This window comes from Saccoglossus kowalevskii, chromosome 3 (assembly GCF_978046115.1).
Source record: "Saccoglossus kowalevskii chromosome 3, keSacKowa6.1, whole genome shotgun sequence".
Lineage (NCBI taxonomy): Eukaryota > Metazoa > Hemichordata > Enteropneusta > Harrimaniidae > Saccoglossus > Saccoglossus kowalevskii.
The window spans coordinates 38,637,632-38,664,971 of record NC_140643.1 but is presented as its reverse complement, the minus strand read 5'-3'; the positions used below and the strand labels follow the sequence as shown (position 1 = coordinate 38,664,971).

Genomic DNA, 27,340 nt, shown 5'->3' with positions numbered 1-27,340 from the left:
ATACAATTTCCACTGGGTCCGAGGAATTCGGGATTGATATACCTATGCAGTACAAGTAATAGTCTTAGAGGAGAACAACAAACACACTGACACAGTTATCATTGAGTACTCAATAAATTAAGTTACAGTCATCAACATTAAGTGTCATATTTTGATATATGCAAAATAGTATAAAAATATATTAAACGCCCTTACTGATGCACGTGCACAAATGTATCAATAAACTTTAGCTAACAATATGACTGATAATTACAGTGAAAGTGAATCAGTAGATCAAAAAATACAAGTTAACAATTATGTAATTTCTTACAATGTATAACAATCTTAGACCTGCAATTTCTAATAATAATGTACTAACAGTAATGCACCAACAATTCCCTAACAATGTATTAATGTACAGTAATCTCTACAAGTAAGGCTAAACGAGTAAAATAAGCCATGTATGGTACAGTCCCCGTTAGTTATAAAATTTAAGATATATAGTTTTGTTTGTAGTAAAATAGTTTGAACATAAACATGTCCGAGATATGGATCCAGAAGCTGATGCTCTGCTATGATGATTTTGTTATCATTAAAATGATTGACATTCAGTCATCTTGTGTCTTATCGCTAAACGAATTCTTGTCCATATTGAGAGATATTGCTTTGGAACAGCATTAATTAAAACAAAGTGGCCAGTGTATGTACCATGTGTAAATAGCCGAGATCCGGTTCCGGAATGCCAGAAATGCTTAATTTTGATCACTTTTGAGCACATAAATGGCCGCCATCTTGAATCATATTGTGAAACCAATGTGCATATGTATAATATTGCGTATGAAGTGTGTGTACATGTCTAAAATATAGGTCCGGACGCACGCACGGATGCACATACGTTTTCGGACTGCGTCTGAACTGGGACTAATCATTTACCGTAGCCTCTTAACAGTAACCTTAAACAGCGTAAGTAGTGTAACAATAATGAACTTACGTCATTCACACTAATCTGTTATCTCTTTTTATCAAATAGTGCAGCTATGAATTGTACATAGTAAACAGAAAGCAAGCATTGAAATGTCTTTCTACAGCTAAACAAATATAAAAAGCATAATTCTAAATCAATAACACAAGATACCAATCAATTTATAATTGACTAAGATAGAATCAATTGACGGATGCATACAACAGTAATCCACTTTCACCCATACACGGAGATCAATGAAAGTGCGCCACCAACGACAGCAGTTGGGCGCCATCTGTTTTCATATAAATTATGTAACTGTTCAAATGCATAGAATACACTGTGCATAGGATAGGATACATGTAGATACCACAATCTATTCAAAGATTATTTTCATTCGAGCAGCTGGATTTCCATGCATTGGATCTGCCGAGTCCAACAATGACAACGATAACGATGATGGACCAGGAAGTGGTGATCGTGCATCAACCAATGTAAATGGAACGACTGGATCTGTGTATGTGAGATGGGGAAGATCAACATGTGAAGATACTGCTGAACTAGTTTATGAAGGCAAGTCTATATCCTAGAGAAATATCATACATTTTGTCCAATGCTTTTGGACATTATATTTTATTTTAAGAATGTGTCCACGATTATATACAGTGAAATGGTATTTTACCTGTATGATTATGTTTCAGTCCGAGGGTCAGTATCACATGGGTCAGTATCCCTGTATATATCGACCGTCGCCGTTTTGGGAGCGTGTTCGTGCGCAGTAGCTGATTGGCTAAAACAAATCGTTCGCACACTAGGATTGTTGTTGTTATTGAATATATATGTACTTTCCGAAGCAGGGCAGTCTCGGCTGACTACGAGCTAGTGTTGAAGAGTGAGCAGTAACTGTAATCAAACCGTTTTTCACATAGATATTTTATTCACCTAGTAATAATACAAAAATCATTTGCATGTTGGTTAACACAAATGACCCAATGCGATGGCCATTGTAAGGGTTATAAAATGAAACGCGCGAAAGACTGCAAAATCACGTAGAATGGGCGTTTCATTTTTTAACCGACTTCTACCGAGGGAATATTCAATTCACGGCCACTAGTGCCATACAAGATTTCCTAATGGTCCCTGAAAAAGCGTGTGGCGAGTATTTTGCAGTGAATGAGAGTGAAAACTTAACTAGAGAACGACAAAAATTTTATGAAAACCAGCAAAGAATGGATTGTATATGTTTGATCTGGCAGAGTCAATGTAAAAAAAGTAAATGGGGCTAGCAGGTGAATAGTTAAATTTGCGATGTTTTAATTCCCTGAGTAAATACAAAAATACGCCGTCGTACTACATCGCACCCACACTTCTGATGCTAGACATCATGGTTACATTCATTGCACAGAAAAATGATTGGAATATTCAAACTCTTCAAGATTTGAATACGAAACCATTGTTCGCTAGTTCCTGGTGCCGACATTGCGTATGACGTTTACATGTTCCACTATATATATAGTTAGGTTGTGAAGAAAGTGTGATCTTATTATATAAGTAGAGGGTCGGCAAGGGATATTTTCGTAAGCTGTATTCAATTGTTTTTGTTTTTTTTAATTTCGTAATAATGTAATTTAAATAAATAAAAAACTTAAATTCGTAGACATAGACAAGGTGTTCAATTTAACCAGCTATTTTATTCTTCCGTAATTTGTACAAAGATCTTATTTTTTGTAAGCGTATAACGCATTTTCAAAATCATGATTACATGCAATTCGTACACAATTTTCAATTTTGATTCTTAAACACAAATTATCAAGTATATTATAAAAATGTAATTAGGAATTTGCTTTATCTGTAAGTGCAAAAAACTATTTTTACTGTAAATGGAGCTTTCCTTTTTCATTTCATGTGACCTGTACCAGCTACCCCCCTTGCCCCATAAGTAGATCGGTATACCCCGATTAACATAAAATTCATTCTACCCACTAGGTGTCATGGGAGGAGCACATTACACTCATACGGGTAGTGGCTCTAACTATCAATGCCTGCCATTGAATCCCATATATGATGACTTAGGAAGTGGTACCGGAAGGTCACGTGCTTTGATGTATGGTGCAGAGTATCAGATTTTTAACTTCGACACCTTGTCAGCTGCAAACGATCATGATGCAGTGTGTGCAGTGTGCAGAGTCCGTTCTCGTGGTACCGTCTTAATGGTTCCTGCTCGTAATGAATGCCCGTCAACTGAGTGGACCAGAGAGTATTATGGCTATTTGATGTCCCAACAGTATAATTACCAAAAACATGATTTTGTATGCGTAGATAGTAATCTCGAAGGGAGAATTGGTGGTCATGAAAGCCTCGATGGAGCGTTGTTGTATCCTGTAGAGGGCCGATGTGGATCACTTCCATGTGGTCCATATATAGATGGCAATGAATTGACATGTGTCGTCTGTACCATCTAATATGAATATATGTTATGATACGCCTAGCGACAAATGGTGTCCAACATAAAGTAATATGAATAGGTACTACTTTTGGCGATAAGATTGTTACATAAATTTAAAGAAAGATATTAAAATTTGCATGTATCGTATTCAGACACGGACAATTTCTTCCGTAAACGTGTGTATCTTCTATTTTGTTTGATTTGTTCTGGCTACATGTTACTGTTGTAATGTTTATCTCTTCGTCTGCATGCCAAATCAGGTATTTTGTAATTATGTTCCACATAAAACAACTGATTGACAAATGGTGTGACATTGCTGTTTTGGGTCAAAACCTGTATAAGGCCTTCCATAATTGAAGCTCGTGAAAATTGATAGAAATAAATGCCAAAAAAGACATATCGTAACTTTAATTACAGGTGTGAAATCTTTAGTTGAAGATATGATATATTTAAATAGATGTCCTATCTCCACTTTCTATGGCTATGACCTTTATTTGTCACGGGATCTCGCAGTGAAAGCAAAATGACGTATCAAGTAGTAAGAGAGGGTCACCTGCTTTGATGATGGTGCGGAGTCCAGCCCTTATTCATCTATTTACAATCATGATGCAGTGTGTGCATTGTGCAGAGTTCGTTCCCGTGGTACGTCTTAATGGTTCCTGCTCGTAATGAATGCTCGTCAACTGAGTGGACCAGAGAGTATTATGGCTATTTGATGTCAGATCACTACAACCATGCTTCGAATAAAGAATTTATCTGTGTAGATCGTAATCCGGAAGGGAGAGATGGCAGTAACGCAAACTCAGATTTATACATTTAAGCACTTATGAGAAAATGACAGATTGTTTCATATAAGATTGTGTTTTCTGTGCACCTTATTGTGTAGTTGGCATGTCATAAAAAGATCATTTCCAGTAACCATTTCTAAAAGAAAACATAATATTTGTATCCACACATTTAAAATGAAAACAAATAAATAATATAATTTGTTCTCGCTCTCTTGTGGTCAATAATCTCAGTATCATCGGAAGTTATCAAAAATACACAGCTCAGATTGTGTGACGAACAACTGACACATGTCAGATTGTTAAATCTTATGTCGTAATGAGTACGATGAACATCTAACACATGTCAGATTAATAGAGCATGTGTCGTAATGAGTACGATGAACAACTGACACATGTCAGATTAATAAAGCATGTGTCGTAATGAGTATTATGAACAATAGGATGTTACATGCACTGCGGGTCTGCGTTTAAACGATTAATTTCAATAACAAAAGCCAGCAAACACATAATATTTTGTAATGAAAACATCTTAACGCCAGATTTGTTTTTAAGGCCATATTTATTGAAAGATTCACAGAGAGATATATGCTATTATGAAAATGAACTTCATTAGCTGTAAACACAATATGGCACAATAAAAGTGAAAACAGAATACCTTACTGGTTGATGCTGTGGATGTGAATCTTTCGTTCATGGGCGGGTTTTAGTTTTTGCTGATATCACTGAATTTTCTTATGTTTGGGAATGAGTCCGGGGTCTACGTCATCCAACATGTCAGTATATGTATAATCGACTGTAGGCAAAAACAAGCGGAAAGAATTTATGTTCGACTGCTATTGAAAATAAGAAATATGGTATTTCCCTCTAACTGTAAGTATTAACATATATGACGTATTATTTTGTCTTTTTTACTATAATAATGTGAGCGATTCAGGATTGCAAGTTGAAAATTAAATAAACTCTTAACTGCAAACTCTTCACATTTTTGGACAACTTATTTGTTTATTTTTCCAATTTATTTATTTAAAAAATAAGGCAAAACTCATGCAAACAGAAAATTAGAAGAACTGAAAAATAAAATTGCAGAAAATTAGATTGAGTCCGTAAACTGTTACATAATTCAATATACATTACAAAAACAAAAATACATGTAAAGTGAACCTAACATTTTCCCACCTTTGTCTCACGTTGTTTTCACATTCAAGGTTAGAAATGGTGATGTCTGTCTGATAGTTACATTTGAATATTGCAATCATTGAACAAAATGTTGGTTTTATTTTTTTTATTTTAGAGAGATAAAGATCAAATTACCTATCAGTGTTGAGTGTTTATCATTACCTAATAATATATCTTTTAACGTTAAATGGTGTATATATACAGTCAGTTTTATCATTTAACAAAAAGTGACCAAAAATTCGATTGTAATCACATTCATAAAATAAATGTTCTATTGTTTCCATACCCGACTCGAAGAATGTTACACAAAACCGATACTGTTTTTTTCCCATTTTAATTTAAACTATTATTATACATGTAGTTTGTGGCTAACAACCTATGAATGATTTTATTTTGAAAAGCTTGTAATTTGTTTTCTCTGGTTATTTTGAATGGTTTAGCAAATATTAAATGCCATTCATCATCTGTCTCACCTAGAATTGATTTTCCTTTATGCATGATTTTACTATACATTTGTGCAATACCATTCAATTCCATTGAAGGCTTTTCAGAGTTGATAAACTTGGACTTTTAACAAGTTCAACATTTTGTCCTTTTTCTATTCCCGTTTTCCATCTCTTTGGGATTGGAATCATGATTGAAGTCGATTGGCATGAAATAAAATCACTTTTCAAACTATAATGGTGTTCCGTATGACATAAATGTCCCATCTGACTTAACTAAATCATTCCTTCGTTGTGCCACTTTGATATAAATACAGTTTTCTGTTCTTTTTGAATTGTTCAGTTATACCACAATGTTTGACCCAGATAGTCCTTCGCTGTCTTAATTTGTCTAGTGTTGTTTCTGGCCCTGCTCCATACGTTCGTTATTTCCCTCCACAATTTATTGTTAACCTGATCGCATATTGTAAGTCTCCTCCAAAGAAAGATAACATTATGTTAAACATTTGTTTCCTAGGACTAAACCTTTGTGTTGAGAGAGACCTTTAAATCCAGGACATCCTCTGACTTTTAATTATGCTCGTTTTGTGTGGCATCCACCGGAGTATAAATTATTTACCAGAATTTTCTACTGAGCTTGTCCTCCTTACTATTCCATACGAAATGATACTGTTTTAATTCCATTATTATTTTTTGTGGAGGTGAAGGCAAAGTTGAGTGATTAATTTCTTATATTAGACTTATTTATGTATTATTCTATGCTGTATGTTAGGACACTACACCATTTTCTCAGAAATTAAAAACGTGGACGCATAGGTGTTTTCCGTGAATAATAAAAGCAAAATAAGTTCGAAATCCAAAACAAATATTTAGCTTAGTAAACATCGAACAAAGCCGTAATTGGGATGAGCATGGAATTATATGTATGTACAAGCGTATCGGCGCTGGCGGCGATCAACCGTAAAATTAAATAATTTGCCAAACCAGTGACTTGTATTATTTATTTAACGAATTGTGTAAATAACTTGTGATAAATAGAAAACTATTATAAGAATATTTGCCGACTTTACGTCAGCCGTTACGTTGATTATCATAAAAATCACATTTCTTATATAATAGAGATCTAGGAACAGATCAGTACAACCCTCGTTGACGTGCTGCAGAATCTCAATGCCATGTGAAATATTCTCTGAATAACGACCTATTCCTATTCGACAATGCGGAACTATCAACCGTTGGAATGATGCGCCACCAACGACATTCTTAACAGAACAACATGAGGGCGGTATATAAAATACTTCCTTATAAATCACGTGCTATATGAACCTTATGGCTGGAATTCACACTCATTAACACCCACTCCAGTGTTTATCACGCTGTTTAATTGTGATGTTGATTCCCATTAAAGTTTGAAGATACATAAAAATAGATGCGTGGATATTTATTTTAGTCACCTGCCTTTCTTTATCCGTTTAGGAAAATAATACGATACACCATGAAAATAATGTATGGTCAAAGGTCATAGATATTTGACAAAAAAACACATTTTCAGCCTTTCTATTTTCAGGACTCTCGGAAAAAACAACCAGTTCTGTAGTGTCTAATCAATAGGTCCGCATATGCACGTCACATCATGGCTATCAATAAACACACCCACACAGTATATATGAAAGTGGGCCATCTCACATCGCGTTTGAGAAACGCAAACAAGTCTTATTGGCTAACAATAAGGCTATAGAGGGATAATTTGTGGTACCAGACACTTGCAATGAAATTCAATGGCTAAAAATGAGATTAGGGCGAACTTCTTTCTGTCTTTCGTTGAGGTTAGGTTGTCGTCACGGTCTGTCTGGTAGATTAAAAAGAGCGCCCTCGCCAGGTGTTACATAATCACTGTTAATCACACAAACGTATGTAGTTTCAAACATGACTTTTATTACAAAAGAAACATGATATACATGTATATATTTATATATATGACAATACATAATAGTAAATAATAATATTAATATAGTCAGCAAAATGCTATTGTAGATTTCATCAACAGAAAAAATCTGTAATCAAGCGATCAACTTTTTTGCACATAATGTCAACATAAGTACAGCAATGAAAAGTCTGAGTATATTTTGATTTGTTAATCTCAGAACAAATCAGCAAATACAAAATAAATATTGAGAAAGGAGGAAGAAAATATTTTAATAGTCTAGTTAGACATTGGTTTGGGAGAATCAAATTGTCATTATCTCAACAAAATTGTTAGTGTAAATTGTTTGCCATTTCTTGTCAAATTTATGTTTTTACTCTTGAACCAAATATGCTTGATTAATAAAATTTGGAATTTTTTGTGATTACCATTGAAAGGGTTCACTAAAACATATTATTCTATCTGTAACTTTGAGTCACATCAATTATATTGAATATGAATCAAACGCTGTAAACATAATATAGATTGATGTTTTTTCCTATCCTATAAATATGTTGTGAAAATGTTTGGCACAGTCATTTAATGGTGGCACATTTTGCCAGTGAGAAATCCCGTCTCATCCATTTAAACATAGATTGAAAAGAGGGTATCACTAGATTGGTCAGTTTTAGTATTTTGTATTTGGTTATACAACACGTTGTTCAAATATCCTTTTTTTTCTAAAAGTGCAGTTAACATTTGCAAATTTTAAAATGTCTGGTTAGGTTGAGTTATAAACTCAAAACATGTTTTGATTGTTGCTACTGTATACAGAATATATTTTGTTCCTGGTATACTAAAAGCACACCAAAAGTCAAGGAATATGCTCAGAAAATAAAAAAAACAGATGTAACATTTTTTAAGATAGCTCAATAAAACTGTAAGAAGGCAATGAGAATGCAAGATTAATTTGCAAATAAAGTTAAAATTTACTATGCTTGCAAGAAAAAACAACAGTTGGTGGGGTAACAGCATTATATTCTACATCTTTTGTGATATCATGGCCAGTTTTTGGAACATCGATGACTCCAAACTTTTGTCATTTCTGTTAAAACTACATGAAATATCCCAAATGATGAAACTGAATAAAAATGAAAACATTTGCCTGACAAAAAATATAATTTTTCACAAATGTGGTAATTTCTGTAAATTTTGTAAAATAAATGGCATGAATTTCAAAATATTCTATATTAAAATATACTTAACAGGTTTTTTGTTTTAAGATAACATCTTTCATCGTCTCTGTTTTTTCAAATTAAAACAAAATCATGATACAATTTCATGGCATGGAAATCAGTAGTAATATTTTAAACGCAATATAGAAAACATTAATCCACTTATATCAATCAACTCCAAAAACCTAAAAAGAGTAAATCTATTTACATGATTCAGAACAGGTTTTATGTAATATTAGTAATGGCTGTTTGTTTACCAATTATTAGATTAATGTATTCTGACCCGTTCTTTACAAACGCCATGAACGTTTTGTTGCAGCATCCCGTCATTTCTTTGACCAGCAAATATGTTTGTACAGTTCGGTTATTGTTTAAAGTAAAGAGCAATCTTGCATTCAAGGCTTTTAAGTGCTGTATGTTCCATGTATATACAGATTAGATCAGAAGAAAAAAAGGTTTACATTTGTACAGTATCTGATCATACGATAAAAATGTTAAAAATCTCTCAAAGCTCAGTAGTGTAAACTGTGTTGTCAGTCGCCTATAAATTCGTCAAGATAATCTAGAAAATAGTTCCTCACGTCAAAACTTCTAATATTTAGATTATTCCACATTTAAAATAAAAATTATGTTTCTGTTCTATGTTTCAATTCAAGAAGCAATGATTGGTTTATGTGACGTCGGTGATAACAGAACTGGTGAGACTGCGTTGAATGCAGAAACCGGCGGCATGAAGCCTTGCATGGCAGCCATGTGTCCATTAATATTGGAAATGATTGGAAACTGAAAATGATTCATAGAACTCATTTGCGGACTGAGTGCCATGGGACTCATCGTACTCCAAAATGGGAAAGAAAACAGCGGTGTTGGTGTTCCTTGGCTGATGATGGGGCTTGAAAGCACTACAGGTGTGCCCGGAAAGGTGAAATGGGAAGGGTGGAAACCAGTGTACGATGGGCTGGCCATGGTTGTGCGCAACTCCGGCAGTGTCATACTTGGCTTGCTAACAGGCATTGGTATACTCAGCTGGATAGGCTGGGGTCTGCTAATTGGTGATGGCATTGTCGTGCACACTGTGCTGATTGGTTTTCCTGTGCTACTAACAAGATGCACATCGCTAGTCAGTTGAGTGAAATTACTGACATTTGGTGAGAACAATGGTCTGCTGTGGTTTACGTGTCCTGCTTGTGATTTCACTGTCAAGTCCGGGTTTGAGTAACTCGTTTGTCTATTTTGTGGGCTTACCAAGCTACTAATAGTCCTAGGAAGTACACTATTACTGCTTGTAGTTGTCGTAGAGTTGTCAGCCCCGGGATAGCTATGAGGTCTTGATACTTGGGGTTCGATGGATTCCATTTTGACACGAAATGGCACTTTTGTCTCCGTCTTGACAATTTCTGGGAACGAAACAAACTTGTAGACAAATTTCTGTCCCATCACTTTCTTGATAATGTTCTTGTCATAGTAGTATCGAAGCGCTCTGCTTAGTTTGTCATAGTTCATATTTGTCTTGTTTTTTCGCAGTCCCCATCTACGAGCAACTTCTTCTGCATTGACAAGTTTGAATTCGCCGTCATTACTGGTCCACGTGATGAGCGGTTGATTGTTTTTATCCATCAATAATTCCAGGAGAAACTGCCAGAGTGTTATGTTCGATTCTAGACCTGTAGATTGGGAAATAGAAAAAAAAATTAATACAATGTTTTTAAAGTGGAGTGACTATAAAACATTTTGCTGTGTTAGAAAAAAATGCATACAATAGTGACACTATAATAACATAAGAAAAATTAGCACTGGCTCTTATTCAAACTGAATTCTAGCATACTTTACAGAAAGAAAAAAAACACATTATAAATTCCATTTATTGGGGGGGGGGGAAATTTCAAAGAGATTAAAAATGATAGAAGAACTGTGCCTACCAATTCTTTCATCAGAATACGGATGAGACGAATAGTTTCCTAAGCAACAACATGGCAGTTGAGAGTTTGTGTAAGTAGTGTTTGTTAGATACATATCTGAATAAGATGGGCCCAGCAGATGAGTATAGCAGTACTGTGGAAAACATGAGTAGATATGGAGTACACTTTGAACCAACAATCAGATGCAACAAAAATATTAAAGATATCATCACAACTGTATTCCAATCAATCTGTCAACTATAATACCAAACTTAAAAATCAGAGACATGCATCCAACGCACAGGGGATGTATAAATGTGAAAAAAATAAATTCACAGGCATGAGAAATTAAAACTGCACTAAAAGTAGTTCTGAAAAAACACAAAAAAAGATCCGGAGATAACAATAATTGAATAATTACTCCAAGAAGACTGCAGCCAGTCAAGATAGATAAAAATACAAACTTGAATAATGAACATGAAAAAAAAAATATCCCCAGTCAATCAGTCAGTCAGTCGCAGATAGCGATATCAGTATGCTGCCAAGACATTACAAGACAGCAACAATCGGGTATACAGAGTATCACTGAGAACAGACCCAAGACTTCTGGAAGTTTGCCGAACAAGATGAGCTTATAAAGCCTCATGCCTAGCGCAATTGATTATTCCCCTCATCAAACAAACTTTAAGACGATTAATGGAAGAGCAGTGTGAAGAGATGGGAATGGTTATCAAATTTACCTTTCCTGGGCATCTACATTACAAGCTTGAGATAATTAGTACTATACTGAGACCTGACTTTTTGTTTCTCCAATGGGGACATACAAAGAATATGCAACTATCGATAGTCAAGTGAACCCGGGGGGATTCATTTTGGGATCAGAATCAAAGTAGTTTTATTATTGTGAGATAGTCAATAAATCAAAAACAAAGATCCCAGTTTGATCAAGGGAATATTACTGTATGCATTGCTGGGTCACATAATCACTAGGTTTCAGATTCCTCCCATTGTTGTTTTTCGGAAGACATACCATTACCCCCCTTACATAAAATGGATTAATCCTTGCATATGGATTTCTTTGAATTTAATCTGACGAGTGAACTGATTATAATGCAGTCAATTCTGTCAAGGGAGGTAATTTAATTTGTGTTCATTGAGTGGCAGGGTTGAGATGAGGAAGTATTTTGGAGGGAGCAATATAGTCCCCGAGAATCCAAACCAGCTCAGCTTCCTAATCTTGTCCAATGTCTTTCAAATGAGAAAAGAATCTTGTATAAGAGAGAGAAAAAAATCCCTCTGGGCTTATGAAGCAGTTTCCGATTAGAAAAATAACCAAGGGCCATATTAACAAACTAGTTCATTATTTGGCTGCCCGAAGCCATAGACACACCTGATAGCTGACAATATTTTATGGTCAAATTTGTGAGCCTGTCCGATTGTAAATTAAAAAATTTATGGCTTGAGCTGTGATGATATTGCTCAAGGTTGGATGCGAATACCGGCATTGAATAGGATGCACAAAATGACTTTGTATTGCACTCATCCATGCTTCCTAATGATACCCAGCAAATTGAGAAGGAAAGGTTTAATCATCCTGAATGGTGGCTGAACATCAAACCGTTTAATCTATAATCACGAAGCCACCTAGGCATAAATCGTATCATTATTTTCCAACGACAGTTCATTTACTGAAGAGCAGTGATGTCAAAGGTTTCATACAACTACTCTTGGCAGACGTGACTTCTCGTGACTTTTATCTTTCCTGGTAATAATTTCTAATTTTCAGGTTCTTGCCTGTCTAATGCACTTAAGTGAAGATGAAAACATATTTGCAAATTACCATTTTTTTTAGTTTGGATTTCCAAAATCAGTAAGACAATTACAAAATCATCAACACTGTTTCTTGTGATGTGAAATGATACACGAATTTTTAAAAAAAAGAACCAAGCTTTCAAAAATAATAATAATCACAATAATACATGTACATGTACAAGTTTTAGCAACAGATCATTTTTTAATAGTCAAAAAAACAAAGGCTTTTGTGTATTGTTCTCTGTTTATCCATATCACATTAGTCTTGAAATAAATTTACTTTTCGGATAAATTGTTGAAATTAAGAAACAGTGATACAACTAAAATTACAATATCCCATAATGCAATGGTGCAATCCCAGGGATTGAGAAGTTCTCCTTTTTAAAGAGTGTTTGATTTGGTTCACTAAACTCTATAATCAGAAACTGTGATTTTTTTCTTACTGAAAGTACTACATGAAGAAATATTACTAGTGACAAGGAGTGGGAAATCAACTATCATCAATTTTGGCTCTCTGCATCATCGCGCCTGACAACCCATTTGATCAAATCGCTCACTGAACCGCATCTTTCTCATCTTGTGTAGTTATTCATGGAATGAGGAGTTAAGAGATATGGTATGTGTGGCTATCAACTGGAACTATCTACTCTCCCTTATGGTGAGTTGGAAATTACAGAGGAAGTTCTGAGGCCTTGTATCACCACGATGGAGATTACTACAGCTTAGTATAGGATACCTGAATTGACTCCATTGTCTCATCTCAGTATTCTCAATTGTTTATTTTCAAATGATTATATGCTTATTTCTTTTAAGCACAACTCTATAACAACGTGATAAAACTGTGAAAATGTAAGACAATGATTTTTTTAAATGGATGTGGATTTATGGAAATGTTATTTAAAAATCATGATTATTTCATGGTGCTACATGTGATTTACAGCTGTAAAGATATGTACATTTCGGTAATCTAAGTAATTATTATATTTTCACTGAATATAAATGTGCGATGGGCAATGATTTTTTGATATTTAAGTGTACTTTCTGTGAATGAGTTGGTATTGCTAAATAATTATACAGAGAATGATTTATTCTAAAGTTATTAGGAATTGTTTGGAGAGTTATCAGTATCTGGGATCTCTGTATTCCATATTGGAGTCTACCAGGATTGCCATGGATCATTAACACAGTACAGAAGAGAAAAGTTGGGAAATGGTAAAAGGGGAAGATGTTAATACAGGAAAATCCTCCTGCGAGGTGAGATCGATCATAAAAACAAGCAGACTGCACCTACTCCCTAGTTGATCATAAGGTCTTGAGACAAAGATAATTACACCACCAACTTATGATTATGTTTTTTAAATCACAAGGAAATTTATGAAAATTGCACATAGGTTGCATTTCATTGTCTTTATGAAGTATTTTTGGTTTTACATTTTTCTTAACTAAAGTGGTTCACTGAAAATGAAATTGCATAGCGACAACCCAAACAAACCCCTGACATGTCTGTAGCATCTCAACCCCCCAATAACCCACTCTACCCAACCCTTACTATGCACACTATACATATGTACATGTATAAAGCAGCCCTCCCATAACCCACTCTACCCAACCCTTACTGCACATACATATACCATGTCAAACAGTCCCTTTCCCTTACTCCCATAACCCACTCTACCCACCCCTTACTGTACATACATGTACCATGTCAAACAGTCCCCCTCCCATAACCCACTCTACCCACCCCTTAATTACTGTTCATACTAACTCAAGTGTTAGAGACAATTTTACAATTTACAGTAATGCAGCAGAATCACTACTTGAATCACTACGGAAACACTCTCTCAAAATCAGTTCGGAAGTTCCATTTACACAGACATGACAGCCATCCAAAAGAGAAATAAAATATGGTTAGAAGTCAAAATTAAACTACCGGTATATACGTGATTTTCGTTCAGCTACACACAAATGATAAAAGTCATCTTCACAATATCAAATGTATGATATTATCTTTCAACTTAAATGTTAAATGAATGAATATCTAAGTAACATGTTGCTGTGTCGCTAAGAACACATCTATTCGTATTATTTCTATTACATTGAATGTATATGAGTCCATTATTGGAAATATACTTACATAGAATGAAAAAAATCGCAATTAAACTTGCCAACACAAGCACTAATCACATGCCCTGGTTTTCAAATCATTTCGAGATTAGATTTCAAACAGTTATTTTTAAGATTGCAAATACTTATTAGCATAAAGTGTACCATTAGTTAATTGGAGAGCGAGACCTCTGCTTATGAATGGAAAGCCTCAAATGGAAAAGTTGTAATGCTTTTTTTTAAATGGACTTTTTTCCACTCTAAATATTATAATGAATATTTTTTTTTCTGTCTCTGGATTCAGCTTATATTTGAGTTGAATTTTCATCTCGGGGATGCTTTCACTTTTGGATTCTTTGAATAGTCTTTCTGTAAAAAACAAACCCGATTTGTTGCAATTAAGCCGTGTGTTATGGGAGAAGCTTTGTACGAAATTGGAGAACATCAAATTTCCAAGATTGCAGCGGTTACCAACTGATAGCGGAACATAATACATCAATGATGCTGTGGGCATTTATAAGCTCCAATAATCAAAGCCTAATTGCACTCTAATCCCGGATATATCACACAATTTAATTCCAGCTTCACGAGTAAATCAATATTAAAAAAATATATATACAGTTTTAATCTAACAATGATTATTTTCTGGTGCAATTACATGTAGCTGGGCCCCCTCGTGGGAAATGGGGGTAGGTATTATTAGTATTTGTGTTTGTAGGGGGTTACATCATGTATTGGTATTAGTTTTCTATATTCTATTCTTTCTTTCTTTCTTTAGGTATTTAAAGTTAATTATTAAATGAAATTAACATGCTCAGTAGGTGCATTGAATTGTTCAAAATTTTTAAAATTGAGTAATTTAACTTTGTAATCTTTACTTTTGTGGGTGGGTATCCCTTTTCTTTTTATCTGACTGAGCAATTATAATAATGATAATGTATTTTTCATCTAATTATTTTCACATTATAAAAGGGAAAACATTTATTTAATTAAAAATTATAACACATTTTAATCATACCACAAATTAAAAAAACTTAATCAATAATATTTCAATGACAATTTGAGAATGATATTCTTGCATGTATTCACTATATCTTCCCAAATCTGAGTTAATTTACCCCTTTTCCTAAAGGATTACGTTGAGCCAGTAAAACGGATAAAATATATGCATAGCGGGGTATGTGTCAGCGGGGCTATACTTTTTACATGTTGATGTGTGTAAAGATCACTGTCCCTGTTATGTACAAAGGATATACATTAAACTCATTACTGTGAGACACGGAACTGGAAGCAATGCTTTCAGCAGATTACACTATTGAATTTCCTTTAACAGGATGTCTAGAGAGATATAGGGGAAATTAAATTTGCTAGAATTCGTATTTAATTGGCGACTCCTAACCTTTTCCTGTAGAGTACAACTGGAAATTTGACTCAGTGTAACAAACAAATACTAGTATACAGTTTTACAGAATCTCAATTTTTTTCATTTTCTTTGTGTTCTGTCTTTTTTTATGCATTGTAGTTCAATTTACAAAGTAAATTCTAGGGAGAGTTTGATTGTTTTTATGTTAAGTAGATTTTAATAATCTTATCAATTATCTCAAAAACGGTATAATTTTTTAAGATTAGATTTTTTATATGTAGCTGTTTTTGTCAAAAAATGTGTTGTGAATAAAATTCCAAATCTAAACATGAGATGATAATAAAAAAAATTATTAAACTTTGATATAGTTGAAAAAAAGTGCAATTACAACAGTATTTATAAACAAATTCAATGATGCATTTTGAAAACATGCAAGTTCAACTTGCAAAACTGTGAATTTCAAAATCAACTGCATGTTTTGTTTGGATTAATCCAATTGTTTTTTCTAGTGACCTGGAGATGAGTCAGCAGTGAGAGTGAACACTGCAGGAAAGCGTTTTAATACCACATTAACAGGCAAACAGGAAGTACTGATTAAAATACATTGCCATTACTTTATATCCTAACACAGGAAATGATAACATATAAATGACATTATCATAATTATTATGCCCTTTAATATAAATTGCAACAAAATAAATTGAGATTTTTTTTTATTTTTCTACACCACTTCTCAATTTTAGATTCTCATCCAATCCAACAACAAAAATGTTCACAATTTTAACTGTCTGGAAATTGATTTTTTAATAATGATCTTTTGCAATGTTATAATTTATTGTATTTTTGCAGAGAACAATGTACAAAGTCTATTTTTTTTGGAAAAGCATGACATATATTAAAGAGGATGAAGAGAAGCATTTTGTTTTCAGGCTCCAACGACAAGCTGACAATAGGAGAGCCAGATGCACTGTGTAATAACCATGCATAACCATCATATTAAATCCTTTGTGCTAGAAACGTTAGCCATTAAACCTCTCATATAATACCTTGCAGTGGTTATAAAAACTCCTATTTTATGACAGGAAATGGCAGATTTGTACTACTGAGGCTATCACAATAGAAAGATTATGGTGCAGTACTATCCAGAAAGACCTCACAATTTGTTACAAAAAAAACATATTTTTACAATATGAAATAAAGTATTTGTGTTATCTCAAATTACGATGGGAATTACTGCGGTTAAATGTGCGGCTGTGTGATATGCACAATTACTGAAGCTGAGGTGGGGTGTGAATTTTTATTATTTTAAATTATAAATCAAAACAGATTAAATATATATCATAACTACCCTGTTATTTTCACTATACACTGCACTGTCTGTAAACAGTAAACTGAACCCTACAATTGAGTACATTGTTTTCCCCCAACATCACAATCAAGGATGTGACAAACATGCAATCAATGATGGAAGTAAAAAGGAAGTCGTATAAAATGAGTCTTTCATAAAACAGAGGGAACCCACAATGCAAATATCAAGTTATTTAACACTTTTTAGAAAACAGACACATTGATAAAACTCATCCCATCAAATCAATTCATGTTAAAATCCATTAGTTGAATTATATATCTTTGCATTTCTTAAATTAAGAGATAAAATCTTCTCATAAATGACTATTGACAATTGTGAATTATTACCGTACATTGCTAAGTGCTTTCTAGACTATAACAATAATGTATTGTCTAGTTTGTGAATAAATAACTCAATTAAATCTCCAAATATGAATGTACATGATATGCAAATGAATGAAAACAACTTGTCAATTTCACATACTAGTCAGTGCCCCTCCCCCAAAGCATAAGAGCATAAGGCACCTCCTGTGGTTAACTCCCTCCATATAAAACAATGAAGCTGTGCAATCAACTGTTCTCCTCCCCCTGGTGGCTTTACCTGGGTAAACCTGAGTAAACATACCAAAGTTCACCTGTATACAAAGCCGTTCCTAAACCTAATGTAAAACCTGCCTTGGCTTTATTAAAACTTTACCACACAGTTACACCGCTAATAAAAAAATACTGTATTGTACAGATCATTAAATTTAAGTTAAAAATAAGATTTTTTTGGCCATTGTATATTCAAAGTTGACATTTATGCTTGTATTTTAAATTACTGGTACTGTGGAAATCATTTTTCTTTCATTATTACCAACATTTTTACCAAAATCCTCCAAAATATGCACCATTAAAACCAACACAAAAAATGTGTCACTTTTCATGTGAACATATTTTCAAGTCTACAGCAATAGGTGTTTAATTGATAACTTGGCAGGCGTTTTATCGAAGAGGAAGAGGTCTATCCAAATACAGACAGGATATTCAGACAGTATATCCTGTTTGTTAACCAAAGGGGGAAGAAAGAAGAACAAACATATTGTCTATTTGCTAAAATGATTGAGATATAATATTTCTACAAAGAACCCCAACAGGTGACAGTTTCACACATAGAAGTTTTTTAATTTCCAAAATATTCCAAGTTCAATTAAGATGAATCCTGATAACATGGCAGTGTTTTGTTTTTCGTTGACAGGGAACTTTGTTTTTTTTCTTTGAATGATGATGGTTGCCAGTTATTTTTATTGTTTCATACTTGTTTTCCAAGTTGTTGAATAGTTAAAATTTGTATGGTTGGCATGGAAACTACTCAAAAAATAAGCCACTATTGAGAGTATTCAAAATACAAAAGCAAAAATAATGATTTCAATACAACAATTAAAACTTACCCTTTGGTTTGACAAACGGCATCAGACATCGTTTCTTCAACTGTGACTCTGCTGAAGACATTTCATCTTTAGATTCTGGAAATAAAATTTAAAGACATCAAGCTCAACGAGTCAGCAATAACACTAAAATACCCTTCTCAGTAATAAAAGTTTTTTAAACATAAGCTTCTACTTTCTCACATTTTGCCGTACATTGATGTCATTTAAACGAATGTAGCAGATATTGAGGACAAAACAGAACACCATTTCCGCTCCACTTTAACACCATGGTAACGGAAGATCCTAATAAGAGGGAATAGTACATTGTGCAGCTGCTGTGTTTTACACCCATATGACAGATGTATCCACTCAGAAGTTATATTTGTACTCCTGTGAGCGGTATCTTATGCTTCCGCTACCTGTCAAATCATACTTGTTACTTGACAAATATTTGCAAAGCTCAAACAAAACGCAAGTATCATCTGATGCTAATTTTAAGTTCAACGGTCGGTAACGTTTTCTACTACCCCTGGTGATAATAATGCTCAATCGATTTAAATTGACTCCAGCATTGGCTTCTCAATCGGTCCATGAGGGATCTATTTATATATCCGGCCGGTTTACATATTATTTCCAGGCCATATTATGTGTTACTAGGGAAACCACCTGGAAATTCACATTTAATTTTGTGTATTTTTTTTCAATCAGCATGAGATGCTACACATGTTTTTTTCAACATTTTAGAAGTTACCATGGTTTCAACAGATGTACATAGAAAAAATAGGGGTAAATCTTGCACACTGTTTTTTTTACTCAAAAGCAAGAAATAAATAATTACAAATATAAAATAGATGGAAATATTGAATGATAAAACTTATCCAATATGTTGCCAGATTATTAAAAATACATTACGCCATATTTGACAAAATAATAACACCATATTGTGAAACTCTTTGCAATCAAGCGCTTTTTCACCCCGTTATTAAGCTGTGTAAAGTGAAACGCCGCTTGCCATCAAAAGGCATCCTGGTGATCTTACTGCAACTGAAACAACCTTATGTCAAATGGCACAGATCCCCCTATGTGATCAATGCTATCAAATCAGTAATAGTAAATAATGCCTTCCAGTATCTGCCTCCAAAAATATTGAAATTTGATGAAACTGTGACACATAAAACAAATCCGCACAAATCTATACATGTATAAAAAAAATACCAACACGTCATCATAAAACATATATCATATTTTCGAAATTAACTGGAATTTGAGTTTCCACAATTAATCAACAAATACAGATGTTTGAGTATCGCTACTTAATTTTCCATTTGACGTACATTGGGTAATGAGACTTGCTCATTATATTAACCACTAAGAGAACACGTACAAACACATTTCGGTATATTTATTCAGTATGATAATCACTCGTCATAAAATTGTACGCTCACATGCCATATGGTGTACAATATGAAATTTCATATCTATTACATTTGATACTTTTATACTGTATCTATAGCAATAGATTTACAAACCTAAATAATTTTCCTGTGGGGTATAAAGTTTTGATGCAAATCCAGGTCTGTATTTTCTTCTAAACACATGTAGTTTATAATTTATAACAACTGTATAAACAATAGTTGGAATATTCAAATTTATACAAATATTGTTGATGAGTTGATGTTTACATAATACTTTTATGTTTATTCAAACATTTTTATGAACTTATTATTTATTTTTTTATTTATATCACAGATATATTAATATTAATAAACATTTAAACAGGAAGTGGACTTTCCAGTACGGAAATTAAACAAATGTTAAGTTATTTGTCAGAGCCATGTCTTAGTTGTTGTAACTAAGTAAACAGTTATTATAATATAAGTGAATTGCTTCTGTATTTCAGTCCATATTGCACATTCAGCTATATGCTAATGAGGAATTCAACATCATGTGCTTAACTCACTCAGCCGTTAGATGTAAACACTTTCGTGAATACTTTTGATGTTGGGACAAGTCTCCACAGCTTGCATACAGAAAGTTTGAGGGGAAAGGGTGTGCCTATATTTAATTTTTTAATTTTGAAATTTTCCCTTCTTTAATTCAAAATGGCCACCAAAGTGAATTCTTTTCAAATAGTGTTGTTACCATGGAAACAAACATGAGTGTGACTCTCAATTTATTTTCTTTCAATACTTGATGTAATTTGTAGTTTTATTTTATTTTTTCTGTTTTCACCCTTGGTAGAATTCTATCAATATACTTGGTATTTTTTCTTGAACAATCCAGGCACACAGGAAGTGGAAACAAAAGAATGGTTCAATGCCCCCTGGATGTACTGTAAATACTCTATTCAGAATGAATTCTTAAACTTTCGCAAATTTTGAAAGATCACTCATAATTTTAAATCTATATCATAAGAAATATATTCATATCTGTAGCGGGATATATTATGATATAAAATAAAATTAATGTGGTCGTAAACAAAAAAACTTGGTGATAGAAGCTTCACATTAGTTGCCCACAAAATGAAAATGAATTTTTCTCTGACATGATTCTAAATTCCACAAATGAAAAGTAGATAAAAGTAGAGACAAGGGATTTTTTCTTATCACACAAAAATTATTGCTGGAGTGGTTGTCAGCTTGCCAAAATACACCACCCCCTGAATTACTGCATGCTGAGTCATGAATAAACAACAAACAAACAATGAAACAACACTGCCTCTTTGGCTAGTGCCTTCAGCCATAGAAAACCAAACTTCCTCCAATTGTTTTCTAAAATCCTTGTCAGTAAAACACAATTGGAGTGATTTATTGTGCAGCCCTGAACTTTGGTACAACATGGCTACGTCCCAGTACATACTCACTACTCAGCAGGTCTTTCAATGTATTACCAAGCGGAAGATTGCTTGCCAACAAAACATGCCCCAACAAGACTTTTAAAAACATGGTGGAGCACGAGGTCAATGGCTCGAACTGATAACTAAACTCACGTCCACTTTAATATTGGTTCCATTAAATAAGTATCATAAGCAGTTGTCAGTTACTATAGTGATGCAATTCACAACAGGAAGAGGAGATTTATGAAATTTTAAATGGGCTACATTGACTACTCAGGTATAACATGAATGTTATCCTGTCTTGGCATGCACTGTGCTGATTAACAATAGAGTTTAGTTTTTAACACATAAATCACCCAAACTGGGAGTAAAGTCTACAAAATAAAATTTGCCTTTATTTATTTAGTATGTGATAAACTGGTTTGATTGCCCCCCCCCCTCCATTGTGTTTTGTGACTCTCCACACCACATAGAGACCTTGAATTTAAAGGGGCGTGTCTGAAAGTTTATAAACAAAATAGTAAACATCTTTGAACTTGTAGATTCACTGACAATAGTAAATCAATGTTTTGTCAAAAAATGCAGCACACTATGAGTCAATTGAGTGAAACAGACATGGTAGCAGAAGTGATCACATGACTACTTCCTTTGTAAGGCATACATGCCAACATGAGACGGGAAGTCTCTAAAAAATAGGAACTATGAACCAATAACACCAACGCAAATAAAACCCTACAATTTTATTAGACACATTGGAGTAGACCAGTTGATACAGGAAGTGAGAAACTGTTCATTTAAGTCTTATGATGATGTTTCAAGTTCCTTATCTCATTATCATTACTATATTTAGCATCAAAACTTAGATAAGTACTTGTGGTGGGTGTTCATTGATGAACAAAAATCCAGACTTCATATAATTTAAAATTCAAACATCAGATTATGTATCATATTCATTATTTGAGAGTTCCATATTTGTGAACTGAGAACTCACCCATCTCAGCTAGCGTTCTCTTTAGTCCATGCCTTGTGTCATCCACTTGAAGTTGTTCCACCTGCATCTTACTTGTTGCTATGGCAATGGATGTTGCTCTATAATATCCTCAGTTTTCAAAATAGATCTGCATGGAAATGCAACAAATGTGAATTTACATGATTAATTCTCAATAATGGATTAACATATTCCTTACTGCAGAGAGTTTTTTTTTAAAAATGGAAGAACAGAATAAAAATCCATTGCATTGTTGACTTAATTTTGGTTTCGAGATAATAATCACAAACTACTTCTTCAGAAACTTACAATTCAAAGCTTGGTCAAAAAGGGAAGTGAATAAAGTTATACGCTTCTGCAAATTAAATTTGACTTTTCAATGATGCTGAGATAAAGCACACATTTAGCTGAATCCTCTATCTAAATAACTTAAGGGGTAGACCATGAAAGAGATGAGGATGGTCAAGAAGTGGGCTGTGAATTAAGCTGATCAATTTTGCCAAAACATAATGTACATGACTGGTTTGATGAATGAATCATATTGCCTAATAACATAATAAAGCTGCTGCTTGATGATGATGATGATCGCCAAATAAAGTGTGGGAATGAAACTACCAAACATGTCTATAATTATAAGGGGAAATGGACTGTAATCAGACATATTAAATGATATTAGAATATACACAAGAGGGGAGGGGTGTAATACCGCCTCACTTTTTTTATGCTAGGGGAGATGTGATACCATTAAAGTGGTAATTTGTCTTGTGTGTATTGTTTGCAAGACCCATTATACAAGATCTAAATGTAATCATCGAAAGTAAAGTGCAACGCTGTAACAAAGAGCGAAATGTGTTTTAACGTGATTACCGAAGTATTGTGCACATGTGCCAATAGTTTTCAATATGATGGGGTGATTTTATGGCTATTAGATTAAGCCGTGATAACGCTCAGGCAAGGTGAGACACGTATTTCGTAACGGCACGCGTAATTCACCAAGTAGTTTCCGGGCGGCGTTTTAGTTTTGGATGATTAAATCCCGTCGATGGTTTGACTAGCCGAAGGAGGGTGTAAATCGTTTGCAATAGATCATGGTGTGACACGTTTGCCAATTCAAATTGTACACCGCATTCGTTACCAATTCGCGACACTTACATCAAATTAACGATGAATCATGAACGTAGGTGTAGATTGTAAATATCGATGACGCGTTCACATGCGACTGGGGCGCTTACGATGTTACAGAGTGTTTCATGAGTATGTGTGAATTCCGACTTGTTAATTAAAATTAAAGCGAAGGATATTAAACTCTGCCACTGGCACTCTGATCACATACAGTAAAACACCTGAAACATACCGTTTTCTAGCCGGAGAGAAATGTAATGGCGTTTTCAATCGTGCGCACAACAAGGGCCAGGAAATCCGGTTTAAGTGTTGGGAGACAATGATCAAACGGCAACAGGAAGCGGCGATACGAGGCGAATTATCAGCGAACGTTGACCTATGTTCGGGTAGTGCCAATGGAAACTAACGCTATAAAATTGACGAGGCCAAATTAAATATAGCTAAATGTTGTTTTCACAGACACACAACTAAATCGCCCACGTATGATCGGGATACCCAGGCCACACCGGAAGATGTACCGTCATCTGCGTCTGTTGCATCGAAGACGAAAAAATATTACCCTACAAGACGCAACGACGATCTAATAAAAGACACCATGAAACAAATACAATTAAGTGTCGACGCCAGTTGTTCTGTTGTAATCGGCGATACTATACTATAAACCGATACATAGTCGCGAGTGTACCGGTGATTCGTCACTTTATCCTATAGTGTCAACTCATCCGCCGACGGAGCAGACTGGCAACGTATAAACTCACTGTTTAGACCACGTTGATTTTTTTTCCGAGCAGGTAGATTAGAAGAGATACTCACCCTCGAGATTGTGGTTGTACAAATGAAAATATCGTCAATAACTTTGATTCTCTTCCCACACAGTTTCGGGCGACGTCGTTAACTTGTACGTCAATTTCAATGTACAGTTCTCGTTTAGCTGGAAAACCGGAAGTTGTAGTGTTTGTAGTGTGGGAAACACCCTATAAATAGTCGACGTACGTCTGCAGTGACGTCATAGCACAAATAGGCGCTTCTCATTGGTTGACTATCGCGTTCATGCTTTTGATTGATATACAAATTTACGCGCGTCGTGTATCAATAGAGGAAACAAAAGCCTCGCCGACTCCAGAGTGAGGGCAGATTACTAACATATCTGTTTACAATATAACGGCGCATTGTTTGCCGATCAGACAACGTCTCTCACTTGGTCAGAGTTCATTTTAGTGCGTCACATTTGTGTAGTAGTCCAACAATACATGACTGTGATGCAAATGTTTTTTTTTACAGCCCAGCCCATGTCAATGCACGGACGCGCTCAAATACAGGATGTCGCTTGGTTCCGGCTCCGATGTCCTTATAAGGCCATAGGCGATCGATTCAACCAACGGGCAGTTGAGTCTGGACACGAATGGTGGCCACCGCCCGTTTAAATCTTGTGACATCACTGAGTGTTACTATAAATAACGCGACATCTTTCAGGGAGTCGGTTTCCACGTAATGTAATTGAACACGTCGTGTGACCACCACCAGTGAATACTTAAACCCGATTTCTCTTTAAGGGGTGACCCAATTGAATGCTGGGGTGCCAGTGGACTTAGAGGAAATTTGTCAATTGCACTTTTTTTTCACAATACTGTAGATTTGTTTTGTCCAGATGACCGAACATTAATTTTCACCAAAATAAAAGTGGGCGTAACACCACACATGGTATCATTTCCAAAAAAAGACCAACAAACGCATTTTGGCCGTCATTGGAAAACAGTCAGTCCTCGTATCGAATTCCAGAGAAAGCATGCCCGGATTTCCTTCGCTCTAGTCCAACATATGAAGAAAAAAAATAAGCTAAAAAAAAATTGTGACAGAAAACAATACAATTCGCACCTTTTTGTGTACTTAGTACCGGGACTTTGTACCACCTCCCTGGGTATTAAGTTTTTTCCACAAAACAAAATAAAACATTTACATATCGCCGATTCGAGTGGATATGACACCCCACCCCAACACACACATGTACTTGATTTGCATAGGTACGACATACAAGAACCGCGAAATAAAAAAAATACCGCTTTCCAATTGTTAATAAGTTGAATATTGAGCACCCTTTTCAGGAAACGCTGACTTTTCAGTTTTTAAAATACCCCTCCCTCATATATTGAAACTCCGACTATTAATCTGATGATGAAACACGTAGGTCACGTCAGAGGTACTACATGTATTCATTCGGTTTTTGTTTTTATATTCAGTTTATAGTTTTTTGTTGGTGTTTCATTTTACTTTATTATATATTTCCGTTACTAACTTCAATTTAGTCTGTTTTTGGTTGTCTTTAAACTATTAGCCATTGTAATTTGATTATTTTTTTTTTCTGTAATTTTTGTTGTTGTTGTAACCTTTAACCTCCTTCAGTGGGTTGTTATGAATTAATAAAAAAAAAATCTTCGCGAAAATCACAGGCAGGTCGCAAAAGATACACTGCGCACAAATGAAGCGTGCATCCCCTTGCAAGTTCTGGGGCAAAAAGCGACAATATTTTGTATTTGTGCAATGGTAAATGTTTTAAAAAAATACATTTGTTTCGATTTTCGCGACTACGCGACATTCGGAACGCTCGGCGTCGAAAAGCGCTCGTTTAGAAATCCACGTGAACAGTAAATTTAATTTGTATTTATTTTTAGCACGCCATGCTCAAATGAGAGGGGGCAGCGCTGTGAGTGATGATGCAACACATTCTTCATGAAAACCGGGGTCATATCGCTCGTTCAGGTAACTGCCTGATATTCAATTGCCAATGTGTTCCGTTGTCTACTCATTAATTCTTGCTAATAGTGCTAATTTCTACTCGAAATCACGGTATTAAAACGGTAATATTTTATAACTAGCAATAAAATAGATAGAATATCTGACTCGGTGACAAAATGAAGTGAAACCAGCCCTATATAGTGGTTAATTCGGGTTAATAAAACACTCTTATTCTCAATATCTTATCCTTTATTACCTAATAAAAACGAATATGTCTTTTTGATTTCACTTCCTGTGACATATCCGGCAACAAACAAAACCGACATGTTCACTGGACACGTGACTTTGACGTGTAATCATTATGATGATGGTCTGAAACGAACAAGGCTGTCCAGTATAACAATAACCACCAAAACTACTGATCAGCAAATACTAGTACATAATAAATTAAAATGAAATGAAATGAAATGAAATGAAATGAAATGAAATAGAAATATAAATTATTAAATAACATTTACAAATGGGAAAACGCGAACTAGGATTGATTGTCTTTAAACAAAATGTAGTTGATGCACCACAGACCACGTATACAAGGTTAAAATGAAAAAAAAAAGTTTTTATTTGATTCTTCTTTTTTTCATCAGATTGATGAGATATAAACGAAATACTCTCGAAGCCAAAATAGATTACAAAATAAATTAAATAAACTAAGGTAAATAAAATTAAAGAAACAAATAAAAGTAATTGATTTTAACCACACATTTGCATAAACCATTTATTATTCACCCGATATTCTGG

The 27,340-nt window shown here is 34.4% G+C and overlaps 2 protein-coding genes across 2 annotated transcripts; one reads left to right on the top strand and one right to left on the bottom strand.

Annotated features, from left to right (window-relative positions):
- Positions 1 to 238: 238 nt before the first annotated feature.
- Positions 239 to 3,797, top strand: LOC100375332 (uncharacterized). The gene is made up of 3 exons (XM_078011867.1): positions 239 to 260; positions 1,346 to 1,513; positions 2,927 to 3,797. The coding sequence occupies exons 1-3, from the start codon at positions 239 to 241 to the stop codon at positions 3,400 to 3,402; spliced, it is 666 nt and encodes a 221-aa protein (XP_077867993.1). The 3' UTR covers positions 3,403 to 3,797.
- Positions 3,798 to 7,708: 3,911 nt separating this feature from the next.
- On the bottom strand, positions 7,709 to 24,756 carry LOC100375484 (uncharacterized). The gene is made up of 4 exons (XM_002737800.4): positions 24,623 to 24,756; positions 22,691 to 22,817; positions 18,885 to 18,959; positions 7,709 to 10,595 (listed from the first exon to the last, which is right to left on the bottom strand). Exons 2-4 carry the CDS (start codon positions 22,755 to 22,757, stop codon positions 9,583 to 9,585), a joined length of 1,155 nt encoding a protein of 384 aa, XP_002737846.1. The 5' UTR covers positions 22,758 to 22,817; positions 24,623 to 24,756; the 3' UTR covers positions 7,709 to 9,582.
- Between the last annotated feature and the right edge of the window lie 2,584 nt (positions 24,757 to 27,340).

Bases quoted from the DNA above. Each gene is read 5' to 3' on its own strand.
- LOC100375332 (XM_078011867.1), top strand. From the start codon at position 239: ATGACTGATAATTACAGTGAAA. The intron at 261-1,345 runs GTGAATCAGTAG...TCATTCGAGCAG, and splicing joins GACTGATAATTACAGTGAAA to CTGGATTTCCATGCATTGGA. The intron at 1,514-2,926 runs GCAAGTCTATAT...TCTACCCACTAG, and splicing joins TGCTGAACTAGTTTATGAAG to GTGTCATGGGAGGAGCACAT.
- LOC100375484 (XM_002737800.4), bottom strand. From the start codon at position 22,757: ATGCAGGTGGAACAACTTCAAGTGGATGACACAAGGCATGGACTAAAG. The intron at 18,960-22,690 runs GTGAGTTCTCAG...TTTTATTTCCAG, and splicing joins GAGAACGCTAGCTGAGATGG to AATCTAAAGATGAAATGTCT. The intron at 10,596-18,884 runs GTAAGTTTTAAT...CCCAATCTACAG, and splicing joins GCCGTTTGTCAAACCAAAGG to GTCTAGAATCGAACATAACA.